The 26,369-nt window shown below is 45.8% G+C and overlaps 1 protein-coding gene across 1 annotated transcript in view; it reads right to left on the bottom strand.

Moving 5' to 3' along the window:
• Window positions 1-26,369, bottom strand: part of gpat2 (glycerol-3-phosphate acyltransferase 2, mitochondrial) — a 71,637-nt gene that overhangs the window by 22,918 nt on the left and 22,350 nt on the right. Inside the window, exons 7-12 of the mRNA XM_055662025.1 lie at window positions 25,057-25,193; window positions 24,150-24,249; window positions 18,520-18,729; window positions 15,424-15,531; window positions 8,102-8,187; window positions 5,069-5,187 (exon numbers count right to left, since the gene is read on the bottom strand). Coding sequence (XP_055518000.1) covers window positions 5,069-5,187; window positions 8,102-8,187; window positions 15,424-15,531; window positions 18,520-18,729; window positions 24,150-24,249; window positions 25,057-25,193 — 760 coding nt within the window. The remainder of the gene's footprint in view (window positions 1-5,068; window positions 5,188-8,101; window positions 8,188-15,423; window positions 15,532-18,519; window positions 18,730-24,149; window positions 24,250-25,056; window positions 25,194-26,369) is intronic.

Below are 26,369 nucleotides of genomic sequence, written 5' to 3'. Positions count from 1 at the left end.
TTTTTGGTATTTGTTGATCATATTATCCATTGAGTGCTGTGTTTACAAGCCTTGTGCTGCAAGCAAAAATGGCGCTGTTCTATTTCAGTACATATGACAATAAAACATTCCTGACTCTTGATTACAGATGTCCTAACTTACGCAAGTATAACTTTTGGAGGTTGTGGGGCAGGCAGCATGGTGGTGCAGCGGTGCTGTTGCTGCCTTACAACAACACAGTACTATGTTTAAATACTGCTGTGATTTCTTCATGGTGAAACCAAAATGTATAAAAATGGCCTTTATTAAAATCTGACAATATGCAATTTAACCACGTGATTTTTTTAAATTACAAATCTCAAATTGTGGAGTACGGGGGGGTGGATGTGCGTGTGTGTGCGTGCGAGCGAGTGTGTGTGTGAGTGTGAGTGTATGTGTGCGTGTGAGTGTGTGTGTGCGTGTGAGTGTGTGTGTGAGTGTATGTGTGCGTGTGCGTGATTGAGTGTGAGTGTGAGTGTGCGTGCGACTGTGCCTGTGAGTGTGCGTGTGAGTGTGCATGTGTGTATATAACACTTTATATATTTCTCTCTCGTTTATTATAGTTTACAATGTAATATGTTTACATATTCTGCTGTGCTGCAGCAAGTAGGAATTTCAGTGTGTGTGTGTGTGTGTGTGTGCGTGTGTGTGTGTGTGTGTGTGCGTGTCTGTGTGCGTGTGCGTGTGTGTGTGTGTGCGTGTCTGAGATGTTCGTCAGCGTTTCACATCTTCAAGAAAACACGACGCGTTAACGGTGAAATCTTTACATATTTCGATAGAGATTTATGCAATGATGTCAAAAATAGCCTTATCTGAAAATGTGATGAATTATTTCTTGAGTTATTTATGTAAATGTTCACGAACGTGCTTAGCGCTGTGCTCAGCCCTTCTCGCAACATTGTTGCGATCCAAGTCGACTGAGTTCTGCTCGGCTGAGCACATGCAAATGCATTTTGTTTTAAAGCTTAAACATGTACCAGGCCTCCCACTTGACCGGGACCCCCAACTGCCCCCCCCCCCCCCCCCCCCCCCCCCCCCCCCCCCCCACTAGTATACTTATAAAACTCTGATCTTGGATGTGTATTTATTTGTGTGATGTTCATGTGCGTTTCACATCTCCTCGAAAACACGATGCGCTAAACTGTACGAGGTCATTCAAGAGCTCTCCCGAGTTAAAAAAAAATCTAACTCGTGGAAGCACGTAGAATGTACGTAGCGGGTACGTCGGAGCTCAGGACGTCTCTTAGGCTCGTAACGCTATCGGCAGGTACTCTGGAAACATGGTAAGCTCGTGAAGACTCGTGAAGATTTTTCAACATGTCGAAAAATGTCCACGAGAGCCCAGAGTACCTTCAAGCAGCTATTACCGTAATTCGCCGAGTTCAAATCAGGGCAAACTTGGGAGAACTCCTGAATTACCTCGTAGTGACCCTTAATGGCTAAGTTTTTACATATTCTGATAGAGATTTACGTTGAAGTCAAAAATCACCTTATCTGAAAATGTCATGCATTATTTCTTGAGTTATTTATGAAAATGTTCAAAAATCTCTAAAAAATGGAAAAAAGTGCCTTTTGCTTATTCCTTGTGCTTAACCCTGCTCACAACATTGATGCTAACCAAGTACACTGAGTTCTGCCACCAAGCAAATGCAAATGCATTTTTTTTTTAATTTTAAAAATGAGGGAGGCCGAACAAGGCGAAATGAGCAGACCCTGTGCAGTTGTCGGCTCTGGGTGTGTGCTGGAATATTGCGTTGGGGGAACGGGTTGTGTTGGAGAAAGGGGAACAGGTTGCGTTGGGGGACCAGGCCTCCCATGGGTCACACTTGGTCTAGTAGGACAATAAAACCCCCTTGACATTCACAAACTAGGGCAGTTGTTTAGGAGGGTGATGGAGGCCTATCAATTAGAGAAAAAATGGGTGGAGATGATGCAAGAAAATAAAATATTTGGACAGTAAATGATCAGTATTCTGTGCACAGAGAAGAGGGCACAACTAAACAGTGTACTTGAAATGTGTAGGAAGGAACTGCAGATGCTGGCTTACACCGACGGTAGACAAAAAATGCTGGAGTAACTCAGCGGGATAGGAGCATCTCTGGAGAGGACTGGGTGGTCTTAGGTTGAGACACTTCTCTCCTCACCCATTCCTTCTCTCCAGAGATGCTGCCTGTCCCGCTGAGTGACTCCAGCAATGTGTGTCTGCCAGACAGTATACTCACTCATTCCATGGTGAGCCGCATGACCAAGTGAACAGGTCACAGTGGGTCAAGCAGTTGTCCAAGAACTATTTGCTTGGGGCCAAGTCCAATTTGATGATTCGTTTCTCACCAATACATGAACTCCAGCATCCTAATTCCGAGGTCAGCTCTGGGTACCCCCCCACCCCCACTTGCGTCAGGTCACCCTACGAGCGTTGCCACGTGGCGGGAGCTTGTGGTTGAGGGAGCAGAGAGAGCGAGCAGCATGGAGATGGCGTGTGTTTGAGTACCGGGCCCATCCCCAGTGCACCGCATGTGGGGTTCGGGAGCTCTGTGGTTCCCCGGCTGGTGAATTCCCACTGGTTTAACCCCCACCCCAACCAACACCCCTGTTTTTCCCCACCCAGCCTTGGGTTAAACTAGTTCATATTCTCCCCCCACCCCCGATTATAGCGGACAATCAGCACTAACAGCCCCTGCTTCAGTCTGAAGAAGGTTTCGGCCCGAAACGTTGCCTCTTTCCTTCGCTCCATGGATGCTGCCGCACCCGCTGAGTTTCTCCAGCAATTTTGTCTACCTTCCATTCTCCAGCATCGGCAGTTCCTTCTTGATTACTAACAGAAGAGACTCATCCTCACCCCCTCCCCGTGGTCCAGTTTTGTGAGGGTTTACTGTACTTCGATCAGGCCTCCCTCCCCTCCATCTTCCATCTCCGACATTCCAGAAAAAAACAATCCAAGTTTGTCCAAACTCTCCTTCCAGCTAATACTCCCCGATCCAGACAGCATCTGGTAAATATACACATTATTCCAGGGACAATGCATGTTGGTTTCTTATATAACATGCAAAACCTTGACCCGCTGGGAGGATGAGGAAGGGTGCCAGAGCAATGTAATTGCAGGGGTTTGCAGAGAATTGGTTTAATACAAACTGCTAACTTCTTGGAACAGCTTGGGGACTTGTGCGCAGACAGAGAGCAGCTTGTGTTCTGGAGATTACAACTGATGAGGACATAGAGACAACAGTGAACAACAAAGCAACAAACATGGTACGAAAGTAATGAGGTAATGTACACAACCATGCCCCTGGGATCAGGACCAGTCTGGAAGGACACAATACCCTATGGACGATTGGTGTTAAGCCAGTAAGAGACGCCACAAAGATTGATAGCAGAAACAGCATAACCATCCTCTATTGATACAGAAATCTGTTTTCAGCTGTCTTTTGTTCAGCCTTTAGTAATGACTCTGCAGTCTTTTGACTATTAATTGCGTTATATTCAGTTTTTTTGTCACACTGCTGAATTTTAAATGATTTATTCTCATACCATGTAACCACTGCACCGGTTAAAAAGTTTTAGACGCTATCCACTGGGCTCGGTGAATCATTGAGAATTCAATTATCTAACATAATCAAGACCCGGGATGGCAGGACTGTCATATGCTGAGAGAATGGAACGGCTGAGCTTGTATACTTTAGAAGGATGAGAGGATATCTTATTGAAACATATAAGATTATCAAGGGTTTGGACACGTTAGAGGCAGGAAACATGTTCCCGGTGTTGGGGAAGTCCAGAACCAGGGGTCACAGTTTAAGAATAAGGGGTAAACCAATTAGAACGGAGATGAGGAAACACTTTTTCACACAGAGAGTTGTGAGTCTGTGCAATTCTCTGCCTCAAAGGGCAGTGGAGGCGGATTCTTTGGATACTTTCAAGGGGGAGCTGGATAGGGCTCTTAAAGATTGTGAAGTCAGGGAATATGGGGAGAAGGCAGGAACAGGGTACTGATTGGGAATGATCAGCCATGATGACATTGAATGGCGGTGCTGGCCGAATGGCCTACTCCTGCACCTATTGTCTATTGTTGAAGACAGAACTTCATGCAGACCAGAATTCAGCTAAACTCTCATCCCAGAGCAGTAGTTACATTGCCACACTGCTCACGGCCAGATTAACGTGTCTAAGTTTTGAGTTTTAGAGATACAGTGCGGAAACACATGCCCTTCGGCCCACTGAGCCTGCACCAATTCCTCACACACTGGCACTATCCTACACACTAGGGACAAGTTACAATTTTTACCAAAGCCAAATAACCAACAAACCTATGCGTTTTTGGAGGGTGGGAGGAAACCAGAGCACCCGGGAAAACCCACATGGTCATGGGGAGAAAGTACAAAGCTCAATACAGACAGTACCCGTCGTCAGGATCGAACACGGGTCGCTGATGCTGTGAGGCAGCAACTGTACTGCTGCGCCACCGTGCCGCCCCGAGATCAGACAATGAAATTCATCGAGCTTGATAGGAAGTGAGGATAGGAGCAAATTTAACAGTTAGAGATCCAGGCCTTTTGGCCCATGCTGACCATTGATATCCCATTCACACTTGTTCTAGGTTATCCCACTTTCTCATCCACTCCCTACACTACACACTAGAGACAATTTACAGAGGGCCAATTAACCTACAAACCGGAAACTGGAGCACCCGGAGGGAACCCACGCAGTCACAGGGTGAGCTCCCCACACAGTGCCCATGGGTTCTATTTCATCCCACTGTTTCCATCCACTCCCAATACATCAGGGGCAATTTCAACCGAGTCATTAACTTACAAACCCAAAGAGGTTTGGGATGTGGGAGGAAACCGGAGCACCTGGAGGAAACCCACAGGATGAACATGCAAACTCCGCACAGTCAGCATCCGAGGTCTGGAAAGAACCCGGGACTCTGGCATTCAGGCAACAGCTCTACCACTGTGCATTTATTGAAAGAACTAAATTGGTGCGGAAGAGCATGTGAAGTTATTTGCCTCATTCACCAATGCCAAATGTTACCATGGTCGGTCGATCTTACTGTGAATCAGGTGCTTTCCCAGATCAGCAACTAGTGTTTGGTGTCGCTTGTCCAGTTGAGTCCAACCTTCACCGTTCACAAGCCAGTCCTGGGACTTCTCGCAGAACACAGAGTCAGAGCTGCAATAGAACGTCTTCCATCAACAAACGGAACTGAGAAATTGTCCCACAAAGCTACGCATTTTCCCAAGTTTATTTTATGATCAACAAACAGGGAGTCAATCCCTATTTAGCAAAATAACATCAGGTTAGTTTAATCACAACTTCACAAGAGTAATGCTTGTATTTTTTGGCCCGTAATATTAGGCTCTTTTCCATGCTTTGGAGCAATAGACTCTGGAATTCTCTGCCACAGAAGGTAGTTGAGGCCTGTTCATTGGCTATATTTAAGAGGGTTAGATGTGACCCTTGTGGCTAAGGGGTATGGAGAGAAGGCAGGTACAGGATACTGAGTTGGATGATCAGCCATGATCATATTGAATGGCGGTGCAGGCTCGAAGGGCCGAATGGCCTACTCCTGCACCTATTTTCTATGTTTATTTTTTATAATGCTAACCTTTTAACAAAGTCCCCAACAATCATTTGCTGACCAACAGAAACTATCTGCTACTAGTTCTGTTGAAAGCTTGAATAACTTTGTTGAATAAATTTTGGAGTGATATATTTGATATATTTACAAAGATTTTCAAGTCAAGAATAGAACCCAAAACGGAATGGATTATATTTGGAATAATAGGAGAAGATACCAATTTAAATAAAGATCAAAATGTTTTTTTTAATTATGGGTTAATAATTGGAAAGAAATTGATACTTAAATTTTGGAAAAATACAACCACACCAACTGTTAAAATGTGGATTAGGAATATGATGGACATAGCACGCCTTGAAGAAATGAGACACCGACTAATAGATAAATATGACCAATTCTTAAAGAGTTGGTCTCCTTTCATCGACCTTTTGGAATCATGTGATGCAGCGGTACCGTAAGGATTGCTGATTTCAGTTCATGACGCGGATAGAGCTACATCTCCGAATACAGATTTGAAAAATTCTCTTTTAAGGGGCCTTCTCTTCTATTTCTACTTTCCACTTTCTCTCTTCCTTTTTTTATTTTTTATACACACACTTCACGTTTTTCTGCTCTCTACCATCTATTTTTCCACTTTTTCCCCTTTCTATTGCTTTCTTTTTCTTGTTCTGCTTACTTCCTTCTTATAACATAAAACTAGAGGTTGTACATAGAATGGATTACGGTATTACATAGTTGGCACCTAAAATTAGGTGCCACTGTACTGTTTTGTGCTGTATTAACTTCTAATAAAATAAACCAAAAAAAAAAAAAAAAAAAAAAAAAAACTGTTCTAAAAAAAAAAAAAAAAGAAAGCTTGAATAACTTTGAAAATCTTTACTTTTCATCTTTGTTCATGCAGTGGAAAATAGCTTTTCTGAACAATAACCATATAACAATTACAGCACGGAAACAGGCCATCTCGTCCCTTCTCATCCATATGCCTATCCAATTTATTTTTAAATGATACCAACGAACCTGCCTCCACCACTTCCACTGGAAGCTCATTCCACACCGCCACCACTCTCTGAGTAAAGAAGTTCCCCCTCATGTTACCCCTAAACTTCTGTCCCTTAATTCTGAAGTCATGTCATGAGAAGTCATGAGAACAATGAAGTCATGAAGTCATGAGAACAATGTTCTCTTTTATCCGAAATGTAATGCGTATCTGAGAGCAGACCAGATTTGAACAAGGTTTAAGAAGGAACTGCGGATGCTGGAAAAATCAAACGTAGACAAAAATGTTGGAGAAACTCAGCGGGCGAGGCAGCATCTATGGATGGAAGGAATAGACGATGTTTCGGGTCGAGACCCTTCCTCAGACTGATGTGGGGGTGAGGGGGGGGGAGGGCGGGAAGAAGAAAGGAAGAGGCGGAGACAGTAGGCTGTGGGAGAGCTGGGAAGGGGAGGGGAAGGAGGGAGAAAGCAGGGACTACCTGAAATTGGAGAAGTCAATGTTCATACCGCTGGGGTGTAAACTACCCAAGCAAAATATGAGATGCTGCTCCTCCAATTTGGGGTGGGCCTCATGCTGGCCATGGAGGAGGCCCAGGACGATAAAAAATGCTGGAGAAACACAGCGGGTGAAGGAATCGTTGGCCTATTACTGCTCAGCATCACCTTGCGATAGTACTAATCACACGGTAGCTAACATTCATTTCTAATACAGACATTAGGGCATCACAGTGATGCAGTTGGCAGAGCTGTTGCCTCACAGCGCTAGAGACCTGGGTTCGATCCTGTCCTCGGGTGCTGTCTGTGTGGAGTTTGCACGTTCTCCCTGTGACCACGTGGGTTTCCTCCGGGCGCTCCCGTTTCCTTCCACACCCCTAAGATGTGCGGGTGTGTAGGTTAATTGGCCCTCTGTAAATTGTCCTTGGTGTGTAGGGAGCGGATGTGAAAGTGGCATGACATAGAGCTAGCGTGAACGGGTGATAGATAGCCAGCGTGAACTCGGCGAGTCAAAGGGTCTGTTTCCATGCTGTACCTCTAAACTAAATGGTTGGGGAGTCCAGAACCAGGGGCCACAGTTTAAGAATAAGGAGTAAGCCATTTAGAACGAAGACGAGGAAACACTTTTTCTCACAGAGAGTGGTGAGTCTGTGGAATTCTCTGCCTCACAGGGTGGTGGAGGCAGGTTCGCTGGATGCTTTCAAGAGAGAGCTAGATAGGGCTCTTAAAAATAGCGGAGTCAAGGGATATGGGGAGAAGGCAGTAACGGGGTACTGATAGGGGATGATCAGCCATGATCACATTGAATGGCGGTGCTGGTTCAAAGGGCCAAATGGCCTACTCCTGCACCTATTGTCTATTGTCTAAATAACATAAAATGAAGGTGTTTTCATTTATTCCATATTGAGGGAGAGATACAATTACCCAATTAATAGAGCCTTTTAACTTACAAAGTATAACACAATACTGTTGCCATTATGATGAGCAAACTTAGTTGATTACAGCAGCACTCACCTGTATCCAAGTATGTATGGCAGTAAGATTCTCTGTAGAGGCACTGCAGGGGGACGGAAGTGAATCCCATCATTTTCTACGTAATCCTAGTGTAGAAGAAGAACCCAATAGATCAGACACAACACCAGGCCGCCTGCCTGCCTGCCTGCGTACACCAGTCAATCATTCACAACAAAGTGGAAACCTTTCACGGTACTTCAGGTAAGGAGTACATGACTTGGTCCTTGGGGACAGCTCGGGCATCATGGCTCATCTTCTACCTCAACAGAAATTTCCTGTACTATTCCCGCAATACTCGTTTCCCTCCATATCTAGAAATGTCTAGAAATGTATCAACCTAGTTCTTGAACAAACTCACTGACTGAGTCTTTGCAGTCTCCACATCAGGGAATTCCAAAGATTCACCACCCTGTGCATGAAGGAATTTCCCAACTCAGTCCTAAGTGATCTACTTGCTATTCTGTAGATAGACACAAAAAGCTGGAGAAAAGGAATAGATCCTTCTACAGTCTGAATAAGGGTCTCAGCCCAAAACGTCACCTATTCCTTCTCTCCAGAGATGCCGCCTGACCCGCTGAGTTACTCCAGCTTATTGTGCCTATCTTCAGTTTAAACCACCATTTGCAGTTCCTTCCTAGGTGTTACCCAATCTGTGACCCTTGTTACTAGACCTGATGGTCAGGGCAATCGTTCTCCTGTCAACCAGCCAGTCTTATAAGTTCTTCTCGTTCTCTAAACTCTGCAGAGCCGAGCCTAACCTGCTCACAAAGAAAAGACACAAAGTGCTGAGTAACTCAGCAGGTCAGGCAGCATCGGTGACATGGAACGGTGACATTTTAGGTCTGGACCCTTCTTCAGACTCTCTCGCTCTCTCTCTCTCTCACTCTCCTACTATTCACTCTCTTCTCCTACAGCAAACCAATGCAATGAATATTTGCTGCACTTCCTCTGTGGTATATCCATTCGTAGGACAGGGGATCAAAACTACGCACAATGCTTCTCCGAAGTCCTATATATAATTACAGCAAGATGTCCTTACTTATGTACTCAGAATAAAGACTGACATACCACTTGCATTCCTTAATCCTTTGCTCCAGCTGCAGAGTTCAGTGACTTTGTCAACAAGGAGACCATTTGAATATTAATATTTCCTTCTTAACACAAAAAAAACCTCTGCTTTGACTGCTGAAGAAACTAAATTATTTTTCACATCATGTTGCATCTGCCATATTCTAGCCTGCTCACTCATCTGGATTACCAAAGGTTGTGAAATACCAGTGGACATACAGAGGACGTGGTTATTCACCTTATGTGAGCTCCTCTTGATAAGTCAACACCTTTGCAAGTGGCTCCCTGTCCTCTCTCATATCGCCCCTCCCTGCATAGGCAGAAGGGAGAGGATGTTGAAAGATTGGTGCACCATCGAGGCTAACCCTGACCTTCCCATCCATGCTGACTTGGACAATAACCATATAACCATATAACAATTACAGCACGGAAACAGGCCATCTCGACCCTTCTAGTCCATGCCGAACACGTATTCTCCACTAGTCCCATATACCTGTGTTCAGACCATAACCCTCCATTCCCTTCCCGTCCATATAACTATCCAATTTATTTTTAAATGATAAAAACGAACCTGCCTCCACCACCTTCACTGGAAGCTCATTCTACACAGCCACCACTCTCCGAGTAAAGAAGTTCCCCCTCATGTTACCCCTAAACTTCTGTCCCTTAATTCTCAAGTCATGTCTCCTTGTTTGAATCTTTCCTACTCTCAGTGGGAAAAGCTTATCCACGTCAACTCTGCCCAACATGCGCCTGAAGTCTCACAAACCCTTCTGGTCTTCAGTCAAATCCCTGGAAGACTTTGACTCCAAGACTGAGTGGCGCAGAGCCTGGAAAGATGCCAACACCAACAACGGAGAGGCCATCACAGACCCCATAGTGACACCATCGGGCTTTGACCTCCATCGCAGGCAATGGCTAACCCTGAACAGAACCCGCACCCTCCATGCAAGAATAGCCCATCACCTGCATCAGTGGGGGATGACAGACAGCCCTGCTTGCAACTGCGGACATCCAGACCACACCATCCCACACACCTTGAATGACTGCCCACTGACACCTTTCCCTGGTGACATCGTACCTCGGTGACTGCCAATCACCACCCCCCCCGGACACTTATTATTATTTATTCAAATCATTTGCTATGTCGCTCTTCCAGGGAGATGCAAATGCATTTCGTTGTCTCTGTACTGTACACTGACAATGACAATTAAAATTGAATCTGAATCTGAATCTGAATCTGAATCAAAGTCATCCACCCAGCAACTGGATGGCTCAACACTGACGTTCCTGACAGCGCCATCCAGCTATCGGGGCGTCATTTACTCCGAGCGGACAGGACATCAGACTCTGGTAAGACCAGAGGGGGGGGTCTGTGCATTTATGTAAACAAAGCATGGTGCACGGACTCCACCATCATCGAGAGTCACTGCTCAGCTAACCTTGAATTCCTCTTGGTTAGATGCAGACCGTTCTATCTGCCCAGAGAGTTCACCTCCACTGTTGTGACTGCAGCCTACATCCCTCCTGATGCTAATGCCAAGCTTGCAATGAAAGAGCTGCATACTGCCATTAGCAAACAACAGACTCACAACCCCGAGGCAGCCTTCATTGTTGCGGGTGACTTCAATCACTCCAACCTGAAGACTGTACTCCCCAAATTCCACCAACATGTATCCTTCCCCACTAGAGTAGACAAGACACTGGACAAAGTCTACACCAACATGGCTGAAGCTTACAAAGCCATCCCCCTCCCCCACCTTGGTCAGTCTGATCACGTCTCATTGTTCCTGCTCCCTAAGTACTCCCCACTCATCAGACGGGTTAAACCAACTGTAAGGACAGTTAAAGTCTGGTCAGAGGAAGCGGACTTCACACTTCAGCAGTGTTTTGGAAACACTGACTGGAAGGCGTTTGCAGCCCAGGCCACCCTTGACTCTCACACGGACATTGATTCCTATACATCCTCTGTTCTGGACTTTATAAACTCCACCATCAATAGTGTCACCTCCCTCAAACAGGTGACCATATACCCGAATCCATGGATGAACAGCAAGGTCAGGCTACTGCTGAAAGCACGGGACACCGCTTTCAGGTCAGGCGATGCTCGAGCCTACAGTTCATCCAGGGCTAACCTGAAGAGGGGCATCAGGAAGGCCAAGCACTGCCATAAGCTCAGGATTGAGGAGCACTTCAACAACAACTCCGACCCCCGACGCATGTGGCAAGGCATCCAGGCCATCACGGACTACAGACCCTCCAACATCACCCCCACATCCAGCGACGCCTCCTTCCTTGAGGAGCTTAATCACTTCTATGGCCGCTTCAACAGGGACAATCTAGAGACAGCCATCAAGGCTGTGCTACCTGCCGATCACCAACCCCTCACACTCACCCCCTACGACGTGTACGTGGCACTGAGTAGGACTAATGCACGTAAGGCTGCTGGCTGGCCCTGACGGCATCCCCGGGCGCGTGCTCAGTGCCTGTGCTGCGCAGCTGACAGACGTCTGGACTGACATCTTCAACCTGTCACTTGCCCAAGCAGTTGTCCCCACTTGCCTTAAAGCCACCTCCATCGTGCCAGTGCCAAAACACTCCACTGCGGCAAGCCTCAACGACTTCCGCCCAGTTGCACTTACCCCCATCATCACCAAGTGCTTCGAGAGGCTGGTCCTGGCACACCTCAAAAGCTGCCTACCCCCCACACTGGATCCCTATCAGTTTGCCTACCGCAAGAACAGGAGTACGGAGGATGCCATCTCAACGGCACTTCACTCCGCCCTCTCCCCCTTGACAACAGAGACACTTATGTAAGAATGCTGTTCATCGATTACAGCTCAGCATTCAACACCATTATTCCATCAAAAACTGATCACCAAACTCGGTAACCTGGGCATCGACCCCTCCCTCTGCAACTGGATACTGGACTTTCTAACCAACAGACCCCAGTCTGTGAGGTTAGACAAGCACACCTCTTCAACCCTCACCCTGAACACCGGGCGTTCCTCAGGGCTGTGTGCTGAGCCCCCTCCTCTACTCCCTCTTCACCTATGACTGCACACCTGTACATGGTACTAACACCATCATCAAGTATGCAGATGATACAACGGTGATTGGCCTCATCAGCAACAACGATGAGCTGGCCTACAGGGAGGAGGTCCAGCACTTAGCAGCATGGTGCGCTGACAACAACCTGGCCCTTAACTCCAAGAAGACCAAGGAGCTCATTGTGGACTTCAGGAAGTCCAGAGGTGGCACGCACACCCCCATCCACATTAACGGGACGGAGGTGGAACGTGTTTCTAGCTTCAGGTTCCTGGGAGTCAACATCTCCGATGACCTCTCTTGGACCCACAATACCTCTACTCTGATCAAGAAGGCTCATCAGCGTCTCTTCTTCCTGAGGAGACTGAAGAAGGTCCATCTGTCTCCTCAGATCCTGGTGAACTTCTACCGCTGCACCATCGAGAGCATCCTTACCAACTGCATCACAGTATGGTATGGCAACTGCTCTGTCTCTGACCGGAAGGCACTGCAGAGGGTGGTGAAAATTGCCCAACGCATCACCGGTTCCACGCTCCCCTCCATTGAGTCTGTCCAAAGCAAGCGCTGTCTGCGGAGGGCGCTCAGCATCGCCAAGGACTGCTCTCACCCCAACCATGGACTGTTTACCCTCCTACCATCAGGGAGGAGCTACAGGTCTCTCCGTTGCCGAACCAGCAGGTCGAGGAACAGCTTCTTTCCCGGCGGCTGTCACTCTACTAAACAACGTACCTCGGTGACTGCCAATCACCCCCCCCCCCCCCCCCCCCCCCCCCCCCCCCCCCCCCCCCCCCCACTTATTATTTATTTTTATTCAAATCGTTTGCTATGTCGCTCTTCAAGGGAGATGCTAAATGCATTTCATTGTCTCTGTACTGTACACTGACAATGACAATTAAAATTGAATCTGAATCTGAATCTGAACTGATGCTGTCCTGGCCTGGATGTCTACCCTTGACCTACAACTTTAGGCTGTGCACGCCATACGCAAGAAGAAGATGATTTTATAAATCTCTATAAGATCACCCTTCAGCCTCCTATTTACCAGGGAATAAAGCCCTACCCCTTCCAGCCTCTCATAACTCAAACCCACCGCCCTCAGTAACATCCTTGTAAATCTTTAAGAAGGAACTGCACATGCTGGAAAAATCGAAAGTAGATAAAAAACGCTGGAGAAACTCAGCGGGTGAGGCAGCATCTATGGAGAAAAGGAGTAGGCGGGTCGAGACCCTTCTTCAGACTGAAGTCTTCAGGATGCTGCCTCACCCGCTGAGTTTCTCCAGCATCTTTTGTCTATCGTCGTTCACCTTCACTTCTTTGTGTCAGATTCAGATTCAGATTCAATTTTAATTGTCATTGTCAGTGTACAGTACAGAGACAACGAAATGCATTTAGCATCTCCCTTGAAGAGCGACATAGCAAACGATTTGAATAAAAAATAATAAGTGTCCGGGGGGGGGGGGGGGTGATTGGCAGTCACCGAGGTACGTTGTTGAGTAGAGTGACAGCCGCCGGAAAGAAGCTGTTCCTCGACCTGCTGGTTCGGCAGCGGAGAGACCTGTAGCGCCTCCCGGATGGTAGGAGGGTAAACAGTCCATGGTTGGGGTGAGAGCAGTCCTTGGCGATGCTGAGCGTCCTCCGCAGACAGCGCTTGCTTTGGACAGACTCAATGGAGGGGAGCGTGGAACCGGTGATGCGTTGGGCAATTTTCACCACCCTCTGCAATGCCTTCCGGTCGGAGACAGAGCAGATGCCATACCATACTGTGATGCAGTTGGTAAGGATGCTCTCGATGGTGCAGCGGTAGAAGTTCACCAGGATCTGAGGAGACAGATGGACCTTCTTCAGTCTCCTCAGGAAGAAGAGACGCTGATGAGCCTTCTTGATCAGAGTCATTTGTGACATCAGTGTCACTTTCCATAATCGAGAAGGTTAATAATCTCAGCCGATCTTTAGGCAACTTGCAATAGGATTAGAAAGGAAGTGAGGATATTTTCTTCACCTTGGTGTGCGCTGGGGGGTCTGGAACTCACAAGGATGGTGGAGGCAGAAATCAGGATCACATTGGATACATGTGTGGTCGACAACGTTACAGGGGAGAGCTCAAAATGGGGTCAAGCTGGATTGGCCATTCTCAACTGGCATGAAAAGAAATGGTAAATGTGAGGCAGAGGTTGACGCATCTCGTCCAACCTCTCCTCATCTACTGTGTTCTTGGTGTGGACGTCTATAGATTGGCGAGACCAAGCACAGGCAGGGCGATCGTTTAGCTGAACACCTCCGCTCAGTCCGTCTTGGGCTACCCGATCTCCCAGTTGCCAAACACATTAACTCCCCTGTGTTCAAGAAGGAACTGCAGATGCTGGAAAATCGAAGGTACACAAAAATGCTGGAGAAACTCAGCGGGTGCAGCAGCATCTATGTGGAGCGAAGGAAATAGGTAACGTTTCAGGCCGAAACCCTTCTTCAGTCTGAAGAAGGGTTTCGGCCCGAAACTTTGCCTATTTCCTTTGCTCCATAGATGCTGCTGCACCCGCTGAGTTTCTCCAGCATTTTGTGTACTTTAACACCCCTTCTCATTCCCACACTGACCTTTCTGTCCTGGGCCTCCTCCACTGTCAGAGTCAGGTCACACGCAAATTGGAGGAACAGCACCTCATATTTCACTTGGGCAGCTTACACCCCAGCGGTATGAACATTGATTTCTCTCACTTCAAGTAACCCTGGTATCCCACCTCTCTCTCCACGCCTTTCCCACACCCTAGTCGGCTTGCTAGTTTCACTGTACATATCCCTTCATTATCAACTCTCCTATAGCCAACAATGGACCCCTGTGGGCTCCTCATTTCCAAAGCCAGATCTGATTTGTTCCGTACCTTTTCATACGTCTGGTTTCCCTCTTCCCCGACTCTGTCAGAAGAAGGGTCTCAACACATAACATTACCTATCCCTTTTCTCCAGAGATGCTGCCTGACCCACTGAGTCTCTCCAGCATTTTGGGTCTATCAGCAATTCTATACTTATTGCTGATACATAATTAACAATATTTGAGATCACCTTTCACTGCCGACCATTTACTGATGAAATAATGAACATTAGACTGAAATCCGCCTTTTTATTTTAATGATTAGCAAAAGCAACGGAAGTAAATTTTTAAACCATTTTGAATTCATAGCACATGTTTGGACATGAACAAACACAGACCCTACCTTCAAAGAAAATGGTTGTCCAAAATCCACTCGAACGCAGCCGTATCGCTTGAGTAGAAATCTGAGTATCCAACAAACTGCTCCAAAGATTGTCGTCCCTCTAGTACCCTGCACAGTACAAGACATTTACAATCTCTGTAACCACTGCTAAGGACACAGGCCAAGTATACAGACCATGTCAGACCGGGTTGAGAAGACACAGGTCCTCATTGATCTCAGAATCTTGTCCCATCCTCTCACAAAGATGCCAACTCCAAATTCCCTCGGTAAAGCCACTATACATGGGCTTGTACACTCTGGAGTTTACAAGGATGAGAGGGCATCTCATTAAAATATACAAGATTGTTAAGGGCTTGGACACGCTAGAGGCAGGACACATGTTCCTGATGTTGGGGGAGTCCAGAACCAGGGGCCACAGTTTAAGAATAAGGAGTAAGCCATTTAGAACAGAGACGAGGAAGCACTTTTTCTCACAGAGTGGTGAGTCTGTGGAATTCTCTGCCTCAGAGGGCGGTGGAGGCAGGTTCTCTGGATGCTTTCAAGAGAGAGCTAGATAGGGCTCTTAAAAATAGCGGAGTCAGCAGATATGGGGAGAAGGCAGGAATGGGGTACTGATTGGGGATGATCAGCCATGAATGGCGGTGCTGGCTCGAAGGGCCGAATGGCCTACTCCTGCACCTATTGTCTATTGTCTATTGCCGAACGTAACATCGGTCGCTGAGAGTGGGTGAGCAACTTTCATCTAAATAGACCAGGTGGTTATTTCTCCCCCTGCGATGTGCTTCCTTGCACAACTTCTTTCTAAAAATACCAAAGGAGAAAAGGCAGAAACTGCTGGAGTGACTCAGCGGGTCCGGCAGCATCTCTGGAGGACATGGATAAATGACCGTTTGCGTCAGGACCCTTCTTCAGTGTGATAGTTGGTGTTTTGGGTCTGGGCAAGGGTCCCGACACCTATCCATGTGCCCCAGAGATGCTGCCTGACCGGCTGAGTTACTCCAGCACTTTGGGTCTTTTTTTGTTAGCCTGCTTCTGCGGTTCCTTGCTTCTTCAAGTGCAGTAATGGGTCTGGCTTGGAATACAGGCAGAACAGCAGAAAAGCACTGCTAGGCAAAGAAATCTAAGAGGACTTGTGCAGGCAAAATGTCAATGTTACCCAAAGCATCTTGTGTCCGGCATATAAATAAATGATGCATATGTGCCACGAGTTTTGTAAGTAACAACAGGGTAAATGCTGGCGATGATGGTGAATTTAGAAGCATTGAATTTCCCTGGGAAATGCTACACAGGGTACAAGATACCTTTCTGTACCCCTGACTCTTGGCTATTTTTCAAGTCAGTCTGGACTTCAAAAATCAATTAAAAAAACATCTGTTATTGGTATCTCAGCAAAGATCACACAAGCTCCTCATGCCAAATACACTTTCCAAATGTCAGGAGATACTGAACACAAGTGGGAAAATTACTCCCAATATTCCTCTCTTTGGCCCAGGGGATACTTTATAGAAAATATTTTAGCATCTTGTGCTCCTCCAGCTGAGTTTAGTTTTGGGACACAGCATGGAAACAGCAGTTCCTTCCTAAACATATTCAACAACTTGACCAACCCTAGTCATGCCTTCTTCCTGCTCCTGTCGAGCAGAAGATAGAAGCTTGAAAGGGCGCACCACTAGACTCAGTAGTAGCTTCTTCCCGTTATCAGGTTTCTGAACAGTCCTTCCATACGCTAGGATACTGATGGATTCACCTCTAAACCATTGTGGATATTAAACTGGCCGCTATGTAATTGTAATCAGCCTGAAGAAGGGTCTCGATCCAAAATATGATCAGTCTGAAGAAGGGTCTCGACCTGAAACGTCTCCCATTCCTTCTATCCAGAGATGCTGCCCGTCCTGCTGAGTTACTCCAGCATTTTGTTACTCCAGCATCTTCGGTTTAAACCAGCATCTGCAGATCCTTTCTACACATTGGACTGTCTCTGGAACTGGTGCGCAACAATGCTGGGAACTATATTCTGCGCTCAGTACCTTCCCTTCTCTAGGCCAATTGTGCTAGCGTTTGGCTTGGTTGCGTACAGAGATAGGTTGAATAAGTTAGGACTTTATTCTCTGGAGCGCAGAAGGTTAAGGGGGGACTTGATAGAGATCTTTAAAATGATGAGAGGGATAGACAGAGTTGATGTGGAAAAGCTTTTCCCTTTGAGAATAGGGAAGATTCAAACAAGAGGACATGACTTCAGAATTAAGGGACAGAAGTTTAGGGGTAACATGAGGGGGAACTTCTTTACTCAGAGAGTGGTAGCTGTGTGGAATGAGCTTCCAGTGGAAGTGGTGTCGGCAGGTTCATTGGTATCATTTAAAAATAAATTGGATAGGCATATGGATGAGAAGGGAATGGAGGGCTATGGTATGAGTGCAGGCAGGTGGGACTAAGGGAAAAAAGTTGTTCGGCACGGACTTGTAGTGCCGAGATGGCCTGTTTCCGTGCTGTAATTGTTATATGGTTATATGGTTATTTGGTATCCGCCGACTGGATAGCATGCAACAAATAAAGCTTTTCATTGTATCTCAGTACACGTGACAATAATAACATTTACAATAGACAATAGGTGCAGGAGTAGGCCATTCGGCCCATCAAGCCAGCACCACCATTTAATATGATCATGACTGATCATCCACAATCAGTACCCCGTTGCTGCCTTCCCCCCATATCCCCTTGACTCCGCTATCTTTAAGACGTCTCTCTAACTCTCTCTTGAAAGCATCCAGAGAACCGGCCTCCATTTGAGGCAAATAATTCCACAGACTCACAACTCTCTCTGTGAAAAAGTGTTTCCCCATTTCCAATCTCAATGGCTTACTCCTTATTCTTAAACTGTGGCCCCTGGTTCTGGACTCCAACATCGGGAACATGTTTCCTGCCTCTAGCGTGTCCAAACCCTTAATAATCTTATATGTCAGGACTTCAGTGAGAAAATACTAAGAATGCACATTTGAACAAAATCTATTTCCTTTTGATAATTAGAACAAAAGGTGGTTTTACACAGCAAAACGGAAAAACGATGTGTTTTACTAGAAAGCAAAGAAATGCTCTTACCATCTGCTCAAAGCTGTTGTTCTCCACAACACGATCATAAGACACCCCCACAGGTATCAGCACCGCATTTGGTATTGAATGGTGGTGAAAAGCACTGAACACTCCTGCTAGCCACTCCAATCCCGTGCAAGAGGGATGTCCACAAGATGGAACTGGGTCTTCTAGATACACCACCAGACTTTGCTGAGCCTTCAGTAATTTCTCCACATACTGCAAACATTGGACACAGATAGTAAGAGAATTCCTTCAGTCTCAAATATGTTAACATTCACACAATAATGATCAGCAAGGGCGTCAAGGGTTTACGGGATCAAGGCAGTAGAAAGGGAAAATAAATAGATCAGCCATGTTCGAATGGTGAAGCATTCTCGATGAATCAAACGGCCCAACTCTGCACCCGTGTCTTATGAATATAAACCACTCCTTGTGTGCAGTAGGGCCTTATGATGACAGGCAGATTCCTGGTGGGGTTATATATCAGAGGAGAGCAGCAGCAATCAAGTCTATGACGCAAGAATACCAAGGGAATAAAATATACTAGAGAGAGAGAATAGGACCTCTCAAAAAGCAGTGTTCATCCATGTGAGGATCTGCAGGGGATGATCAAGGTTCTCGAAGAATATATCTCCTCTGTTTTTACCACAAAGGCACAAAGACTAGAGAGCCTGGGAAAGTTAACAGTGATGCCTCGAGGGCAGTGCCTTGTGCAGGCGGAGAGGTGCTGGTTGTCTTAAGATGTATGAAATTACTTACATCTCCCTTGCTTGATAAGACATAGCCAAGGACACTGTGGGAAGCTAGGGAAGACATTCCAGGAGCACAAGATGAGATACCTGAAGCATTGTTAGAAATAGGCAAGGGGGTCAGAAGACTAGTAGCTAATGCTGAGCCTCTTTTTAAGGGATGCAAAGAAAAACCTGGGAACTTGGTTGATGATGATGAAGAAGATGAGCCTAACATCTGTGGTAGGAAAGTTACCGCAGGGGATTCTGAGGAATAAACTATACATCATGTATTTGGAAAGACGGGGTTTTTTGATTAGTCATGGTTTTGCGCGTGGGAGGTCATGCCTCAGGGATTTGATTGTTTTTTGAAGCAGTAACAAAGAAACTTGTCAAGGGCAAGGCTGTGGACTATAGGGACCTGCAAGACCCGTGATGAAGTTCTGCGTGGTAGTTTGCTCTGGAGGATTAGAAGATGGTTCTTTGTAGCATATTGGAGGCATGAGACTTGCGTTGTGCCTCAGAGATTAGTCCTGAGCCCATTGCAGGGTCATCTAATCAACGATCTAGGCATTGCTGGCACGAGTAGCAAGTTTGGAGGTGATGCTAAAAATAGGTGGAAACTATGTCAATATCCAGAATTACAGCCGGATCTTGATCAGTTGGGTAAGTGGGCCGAGAAAAGGCAAATGGAGTTTAATTCAGATAAGCATGAAATGTTGTATTTTGGGAAATCAAACCCAGGGTAGGATCACAGTTAATTTGAGGGTCTTCGAGCGAGTTGTAGCACAGGAGGCCAAGTATAGAGTTCCCAGACAATAACGTCACAGGTAGATAGGGTGGTGAAGGCTGCTTTTGGTACATTGGCCTTCATCAGTCACGGTGGCACTGGATTTAAAACACCTCGGCGTTGGTGTATGTGATAATAAATGTCCTTTGTAAGTGATTAGATAAATTGAGACATTACAGTTGCACAAAACATCGGCAAGGCCGCACATGGAGTATCGTGTTGGGTTTTAGTCACTCTGCTATTGGAAAGATGCCATTAAGATGGAAACAGTGCAGAGTGCAGTGCAAGGGTGCAGATATTGCCAGGACTTGAGGGCCTGAACAATGGGGAGAGGTTGTGCAGGCTGGGTCTTTATTTCTTGAAGTGCAGGAGGCTGAAGAGTGATCTTAGAGGTGTATAAAATCGTGAGGGGTATAGAGAGGGAGAATGCACACAATCCTTTTCCCAAGATACGGAATCAAGAACTAAGGTGAGGGGAGAGAGATTTAATCGGCACCTGAGAGTAACGTTTTCCACAGAGGGAGGTTGATATATGGAATGACCTGCCAGAGAATGTAGCTTAGCTGGATAATAGTAACAAATTAGACAGATATATGACCAAACACAGATAAATGAGATTGTCTTAGATGGGGGATTTTGGCAGTATAGATGAGTTGAGCTGAAGGACTTGTTTCTGTGCTTGACACTTTTTACCATGTGCCTAAATGTTGACTCTGTCTTACAGCAGGCAAGCATGGAATGTTTTGTCTATGACTAAGTGCAGGTAGATGGGAATGGTGTAGAGAGGGGTAGGAAGGAACAGTTGATGCTGGTTTAAACCAAAGATAGACACAAAAAGCTGGAGTAACTAGGCAGGACAGGCATCATCTCTGGATAGAAGGAATGGGTGACATTTCGGGTCGAGATCCTTCTTCAGCGCCTCCTCCAAAGCTAATATTCCCTTCCTGACACGATACATCACCCATTCCTTCTCTCCATAGATACTGCCTGTTCCGCTGAGTTACTCCAGTTTTTTGTGTCTATCTATGGTGTAGATAGGTACTCTGTGTCAGCATAGAGGGCTGTAGTGCCTGTTTCAGCACTGTACACTGTTGATTTTTACTAGGCTGTTGCAATCGAAAATGTTCAGCCTAGTAAATCATTAACGGAAAATTGCTGAAAGACCCCGTCGCAAAAGGTATTATTAGTTTTTATGGCCTTGTATAATAGTTATAGTAGTTTAAAAATCACTCTCTCAACCCGCGACCTCTCGCAGCCCCAGGGTTTTATAAAGCAAACAGTTAAAGGTATGTACCTTATTTTTACATTAAAAGGGGCTTCTTAAGAACCCTGTATATAACGTTTTCTATAGCGAGTAGCTCATTTTGGGCTCTTTATATCCCGCAGTATTTTTCTGGGCATTTGAGGGCACAAATCCAGCGCAATGTGAACGTTCTAAACCAGCGCGTTCACAGGATCCCACTAGAAAGCCGATTTAAAATAGACTTTAATTTACAGCAATTGAACACTAAATTCCTTCCATTTGGCCTATAAATTGATGTAAATGAGATTTAAAAATCATGTTTTATTGTGAATTATTTGTGAATATTATTTGGACACTTAGGCTATTTAAAAATGTTAATCATTTATTAAGAAACGGATAGATGTTTAGATCTAGTAATTGAAGTTTGAAATTAGCAATTGGGTAACTAACGAATTATATGCTTTAATTTCAGGTCATCCAAGTAAGATTGTTTTATATTTGTTTCAGAATGGTTCAATCTATGATAACTGAAAATTTCATTCAGTTCTCTTAATTTTTAAGAAGGTTATGGGCTTTTGACTGTCCATGATCACAGCTTTTTTGTTATGTCCATAGAAAATCAATAGGGAACAAGATGCTAATTTCCGAGTATGAAAATGGCCATAACTGTTTTATTACTTGAGATATGAAAGTGAATTAGGTGTCAAATTAAACTTATTTTTATGCTTTATCTGATGGGATAAATTGCAGACTTGATTTTTTAAATCTCAAAATGTTGTAACATTGCTACTCCAAGCCACATTAGGATAATACAACACAAATGTCAAAAGTTGCATCCATCATAAGTAATCAGTGAATGATACATCTGAACTGGAAAAGATCACCCGTTTTGTTACGTTGACAAATCTTCCAAGGATTCCCAGGAAATGCAGGAATTTGCGGCTGCTCCTGTCGTGTTTTGAGTCAATGGGTTTATTTTCAGTTGTGGATTTCAGTCAGCATTTCTTTGTTGCTGGACTTGAGGTAAAGCTGGTTATGTCTGGTTTTTAAACACTTCAGGAATGGGTCAATAGACTTGATTGTGCCATGTGTGCTCCACGCTAGAGGAAGGAAGTTTGTGCTTGTCTAGCTCCTAGACTTCAATAGTGCAGTGTTCACAGTAACAGGACGTGCTGACATTGTTACCCAGGCAGGAGAGAGTGAACAAGTTAAGTATGTTTGCATGTTCGGCTGAGAGGCCATCTGAGGAATTTATTTTAACCACATTCCTGAGGTTTTGTCAGTTGAAGCATAAATTCCTTTTATTCTTAAACAAACAGAACCCCTTCCCACATTTTCTGTCCCGAATCTTATTGCAAACCACCAAAGAAGCCATGTTTATTTTATATATATATGCTTGGCAAACATTGATATGATAAAAGTCTTGGAGACTGGTGTGAAACCAGAGCACTTGTTTAACACTTTCTCCAGGAGGCCATTCTAAACACTGGAAAGTACTCTGTTCAATGTCATTTAAAGCGGAAAATGTTCTTTTGGCACTGACGAGCTGGGGTTGTGTTACATAATTAAGGGGTTGGGGGAAAGAAGAGAGAGAAAGAGAAAGAGAAGGCTATTCGATTCTAACACTGGGTTTTTTTTCCTGATCACTTGAATTTTCCAACACCGTGTTATAGTTCTTGAAAGTGTCAATAAAGTTCATAGATCAGATCTCCCCTCAGCCTACGACGCTCCAGGGAAAATATTCCATGTTTGTACAGTTTCTCCTTTTAGGTAATAACCTCAAATCCAGGGAGCATTTTGTCAAACTTCTTTTGCACCCTCTCCAAAGCCTTCGCATCCTTCCTGTAAAGGGGTGACCAGAACAGCACACAATACTCCAAATGTTGGCCTTCATAACAAGAGGATTTCAGTATAGGAGTAAAGAGGTTCTTCTGCAGTTGTATAGGGCTCTGGTGAGACCACATCTGGAGTATTGTGTACAGCTTTGGTCTCCTAATTTGAGGAAGGACATCCTTGTGATTGAGGCAGTGCAGCATAGGTTCACGAGATTGATCCCTGGGATGGCGGGACTGTCATATGAGGAAAGATTGAAAAGGCTAGGCTTGTATTCTCTGGAGTTTAGAAGGATGAGGGGAGATCTTATAGAAACATGTAAAATTATAAAAGGACTGGACAAGCTAGATGCAGGAAAAATGTTCCCAATGTTGGGCGAGTCCAGAACCAGGGGCCACAGTCTGAGAATAAAGGGGAGGTCATTTGAGACTGAGGTGCGAAAAAAACTTTTTCACCATGAGTTGTGAATTTATGGAATTCCCAGCCACAAAGGGCAGTGGAGGCCAAGTCACTGGATGGATTTAAGAGAGAGTTAGATAGAGCTCTCGGGGCTAGTGGAGTCAAGGGATATGGGGAGAAGGCAGGCGCGCGTTATTGATAGGGGACGATCAGCCATGATCACAATGAATGGTGGTGCTGGCTCGGAGGGCCGAATGGCCTCCTCCTGCACCTATTTTCTATGTCTATGTCTAATTTCTTACTTGGGTAGACTAAAAAAGATAGGGAATATAATGTTATTTCGTTGTCTTTGTACTGTACACTGACAATGACAATTAAAATTGAATCTGAATCTGAATCTGAATCTGAGTTATGTTAACATTTAGAATAAGGAATATACCAAGATATATAGACATTTAAAATCATGAATAATCTCAGTAAATGGAAACGGTATGAAGAATGGCCTCCTCCTGCACCTATTTTCTATGTTTCTATGCAGCCTCACCAAAGTCCTATGAAGCTGCAAGGTGACTTCCTTATACTCAATGCCCTGACAGATGAAGGCACGCACACCATACAAAATCAAGACATTGTTTCAACCAACCGAATTTAAGAGAGTCTTGCACAAGTTCTTCCCGGGACTCATCGCAGTTCCATGCACTAGCGGAGGAGTGAAGATCCCTCCCAATCTCTGCAGCAGAGTCCTGACCAGTTCAAAGGACACAAAATAAAGAGCATCACATATCCATGCGCCAAAGTAGCACCAAAGATATTTAAAAAACCTTGAGCAGAGTAGCTGCTACATTCACGGGCACCAGCCCCAGGCGTGACACAAACTGTGATATCTGATGCTCGGCTGCTGACCCAGAAGTACACCAACCATGTCCAATATATGTTCCTACATTGCAGACAGACAGCAGACATGCTTCTTTGGGTGGCAGGTTGGAGGTGAGGCAGGTTGGGCGGATGAGACGAGAGGCCGTAAGCTAGTTCCTTTACCCTTCAAAATATTTTGTCAACATTAATTACTGCAATTCCCATTTTAACTATGAGTGGGTGTGAGCAAAGAGTAAGGTCAAATGGTAATTCTCTCCCTTGCATCCATAACGGCAATACAGTGGCACAGCTAGGAGGGCTGCTACCTCACAGCGCATGAAACCTGGGTTCTATCCTGACCTTGGGTGCTGTCTGTGTGGAGTTTGCACCTTTTGCACATGGGTTTCCTCTGGATACTCTGGTTTTCTCCCACATTCAAAAGACATATGGGGTTTGAGGTTAATCGGCCTTGTAAAAGCCCCAGTGCTTACGGAGTGCTGCGTGAATGGGATAGTATAGAACTTGTGTGGTCAGTGTGGACTCAGTGGGCCAAAGGATCTTTTTCCATCCTGTATCTCCAAATTAAACTGAACCGCACAAGGAAAGATTCCTTGCTCTAAGGGGAGCAAGATATTTTGTTCCTGTATAACATATCCCATTCCCTCACAGTGGATGATGGGTTTAAATGACATCACCTGAGAAACGGAAGTCGGGCATCTTCACCACAGATGATGTATGGGACTCTGATACTGTGGCAGAGAAGAACAAAGGTAACCAGCAGGTAATCCAGCCGAGACTTATGGACAGGGAAAAAGACGAATGGACCGTCATACTGCCAAAAATACAAAACAGATTCCATGTTACAATCCAATGTCTGCATTGTCACCTCACAGTCCGAAGGTTACAAGGTTCATTCCCGGGATGGCGGGACGGTCATATGCTGAGAGAATGGAGCGGCTGGGGTTGTACACTCTGGAGTTTAGAAGGATGAGAGGGTATCTTATTGAAACAAAAAAATCATTAAGGGTTTAGACACGCTAGAGGCAGGAAACATGTTCCCAATGTTGGGGGAGTCCAGAACCAGGGGCCACAGTTTAAGAATAAGGGGTAAACCATTTAGAACGGAGACAAGGAAACACTTTTTCTCACAGAGAGTTGTGAGTCTGTGGAATTCTCTACCTAGGGAGGTGGAGGTCGGTTCTCTGGATACTTTCAAGAGAGAGCTAGATAGGGCTCTTAAAGATAGCGGAGTCAGGGGATATGGGGAGAAGGCAGGAACGGGGTACTGATTGGGGATGATCAGTCATGATCACATTGAATGTGCTGCCACCCCGCCAACAGCACTTTGAAAACAGACCCTTGGAGGAGGGAGGTGTCGATCAGAGGCGGAAGTAGAGTAAGGGGGGGGGGGGGGGGGGGGGGGGGGGGGATGGGCCAAAACACTCTTTGCAGCCCTGCATCGCAGCCAGGACCTATATCGGTCTCCGGCGCTGCAATCGCTGCCGAACCGCCACTGGAACATCTCTGTCCCCACCCGAGAGCCTCCACACGCCCGGAGGTGGCCAGAGACGTCGGGAGTCAGACGGGCGCGGTGCCCCCAGGCCCACAGCCAGCGCAAAACCCAGCTCACTCTGCCTGTCCCGCCAGGTTAACCAACAGTCCTGTCTGGATTGAGACGGGGCTGTAGGCGAGACAGGCACAGATGAGCTGCATTTAGCGCTGGATTGAGCTGAAATTACCGTTCACAGAAGCCTCCGAAGCCTCGCGCGTGAATGTGCGTGTGTGTGTGTGGCGCCGCCAAGATATTCTGTCCGTGGTCCCCTCCATATTTTGGTTGCGATTTCCGTTCCTGACAGGTGTCGGCCTTCCGACCTCCTCTGCCCCTTCCTCCCTCTGTCTCTCATACGCCCCCCTCCACTCCCCTTATCCTGAGACCCTTCCTCTCCATCCCGCACTGATCCCCATTCCTGTCTCTATTCAGTCCTCACTGACATCCCCTGTGCTCCCC

The sequence above is a fragment of the Leucoraja erinacea genome, chromosome 35, assembly GCF_028641065.1.
Source record: "Leucoraja erinacea ecotype New England chromosome 35, Leri_hhj_1, whole genome shotgun sequence".
In the NCBI taxonomy this organism is placed as follows: Eukaryota; Metazoa; Chordata; class Chondrichthyes; order Rajiformes; family Rajidae; genus Leucoraja; species Leucoraja erinaceus.
Note: the sequence above shows the minus strand (reverse complement) of the source record. Positions and strands in the feature narration are given on the sequence as shown.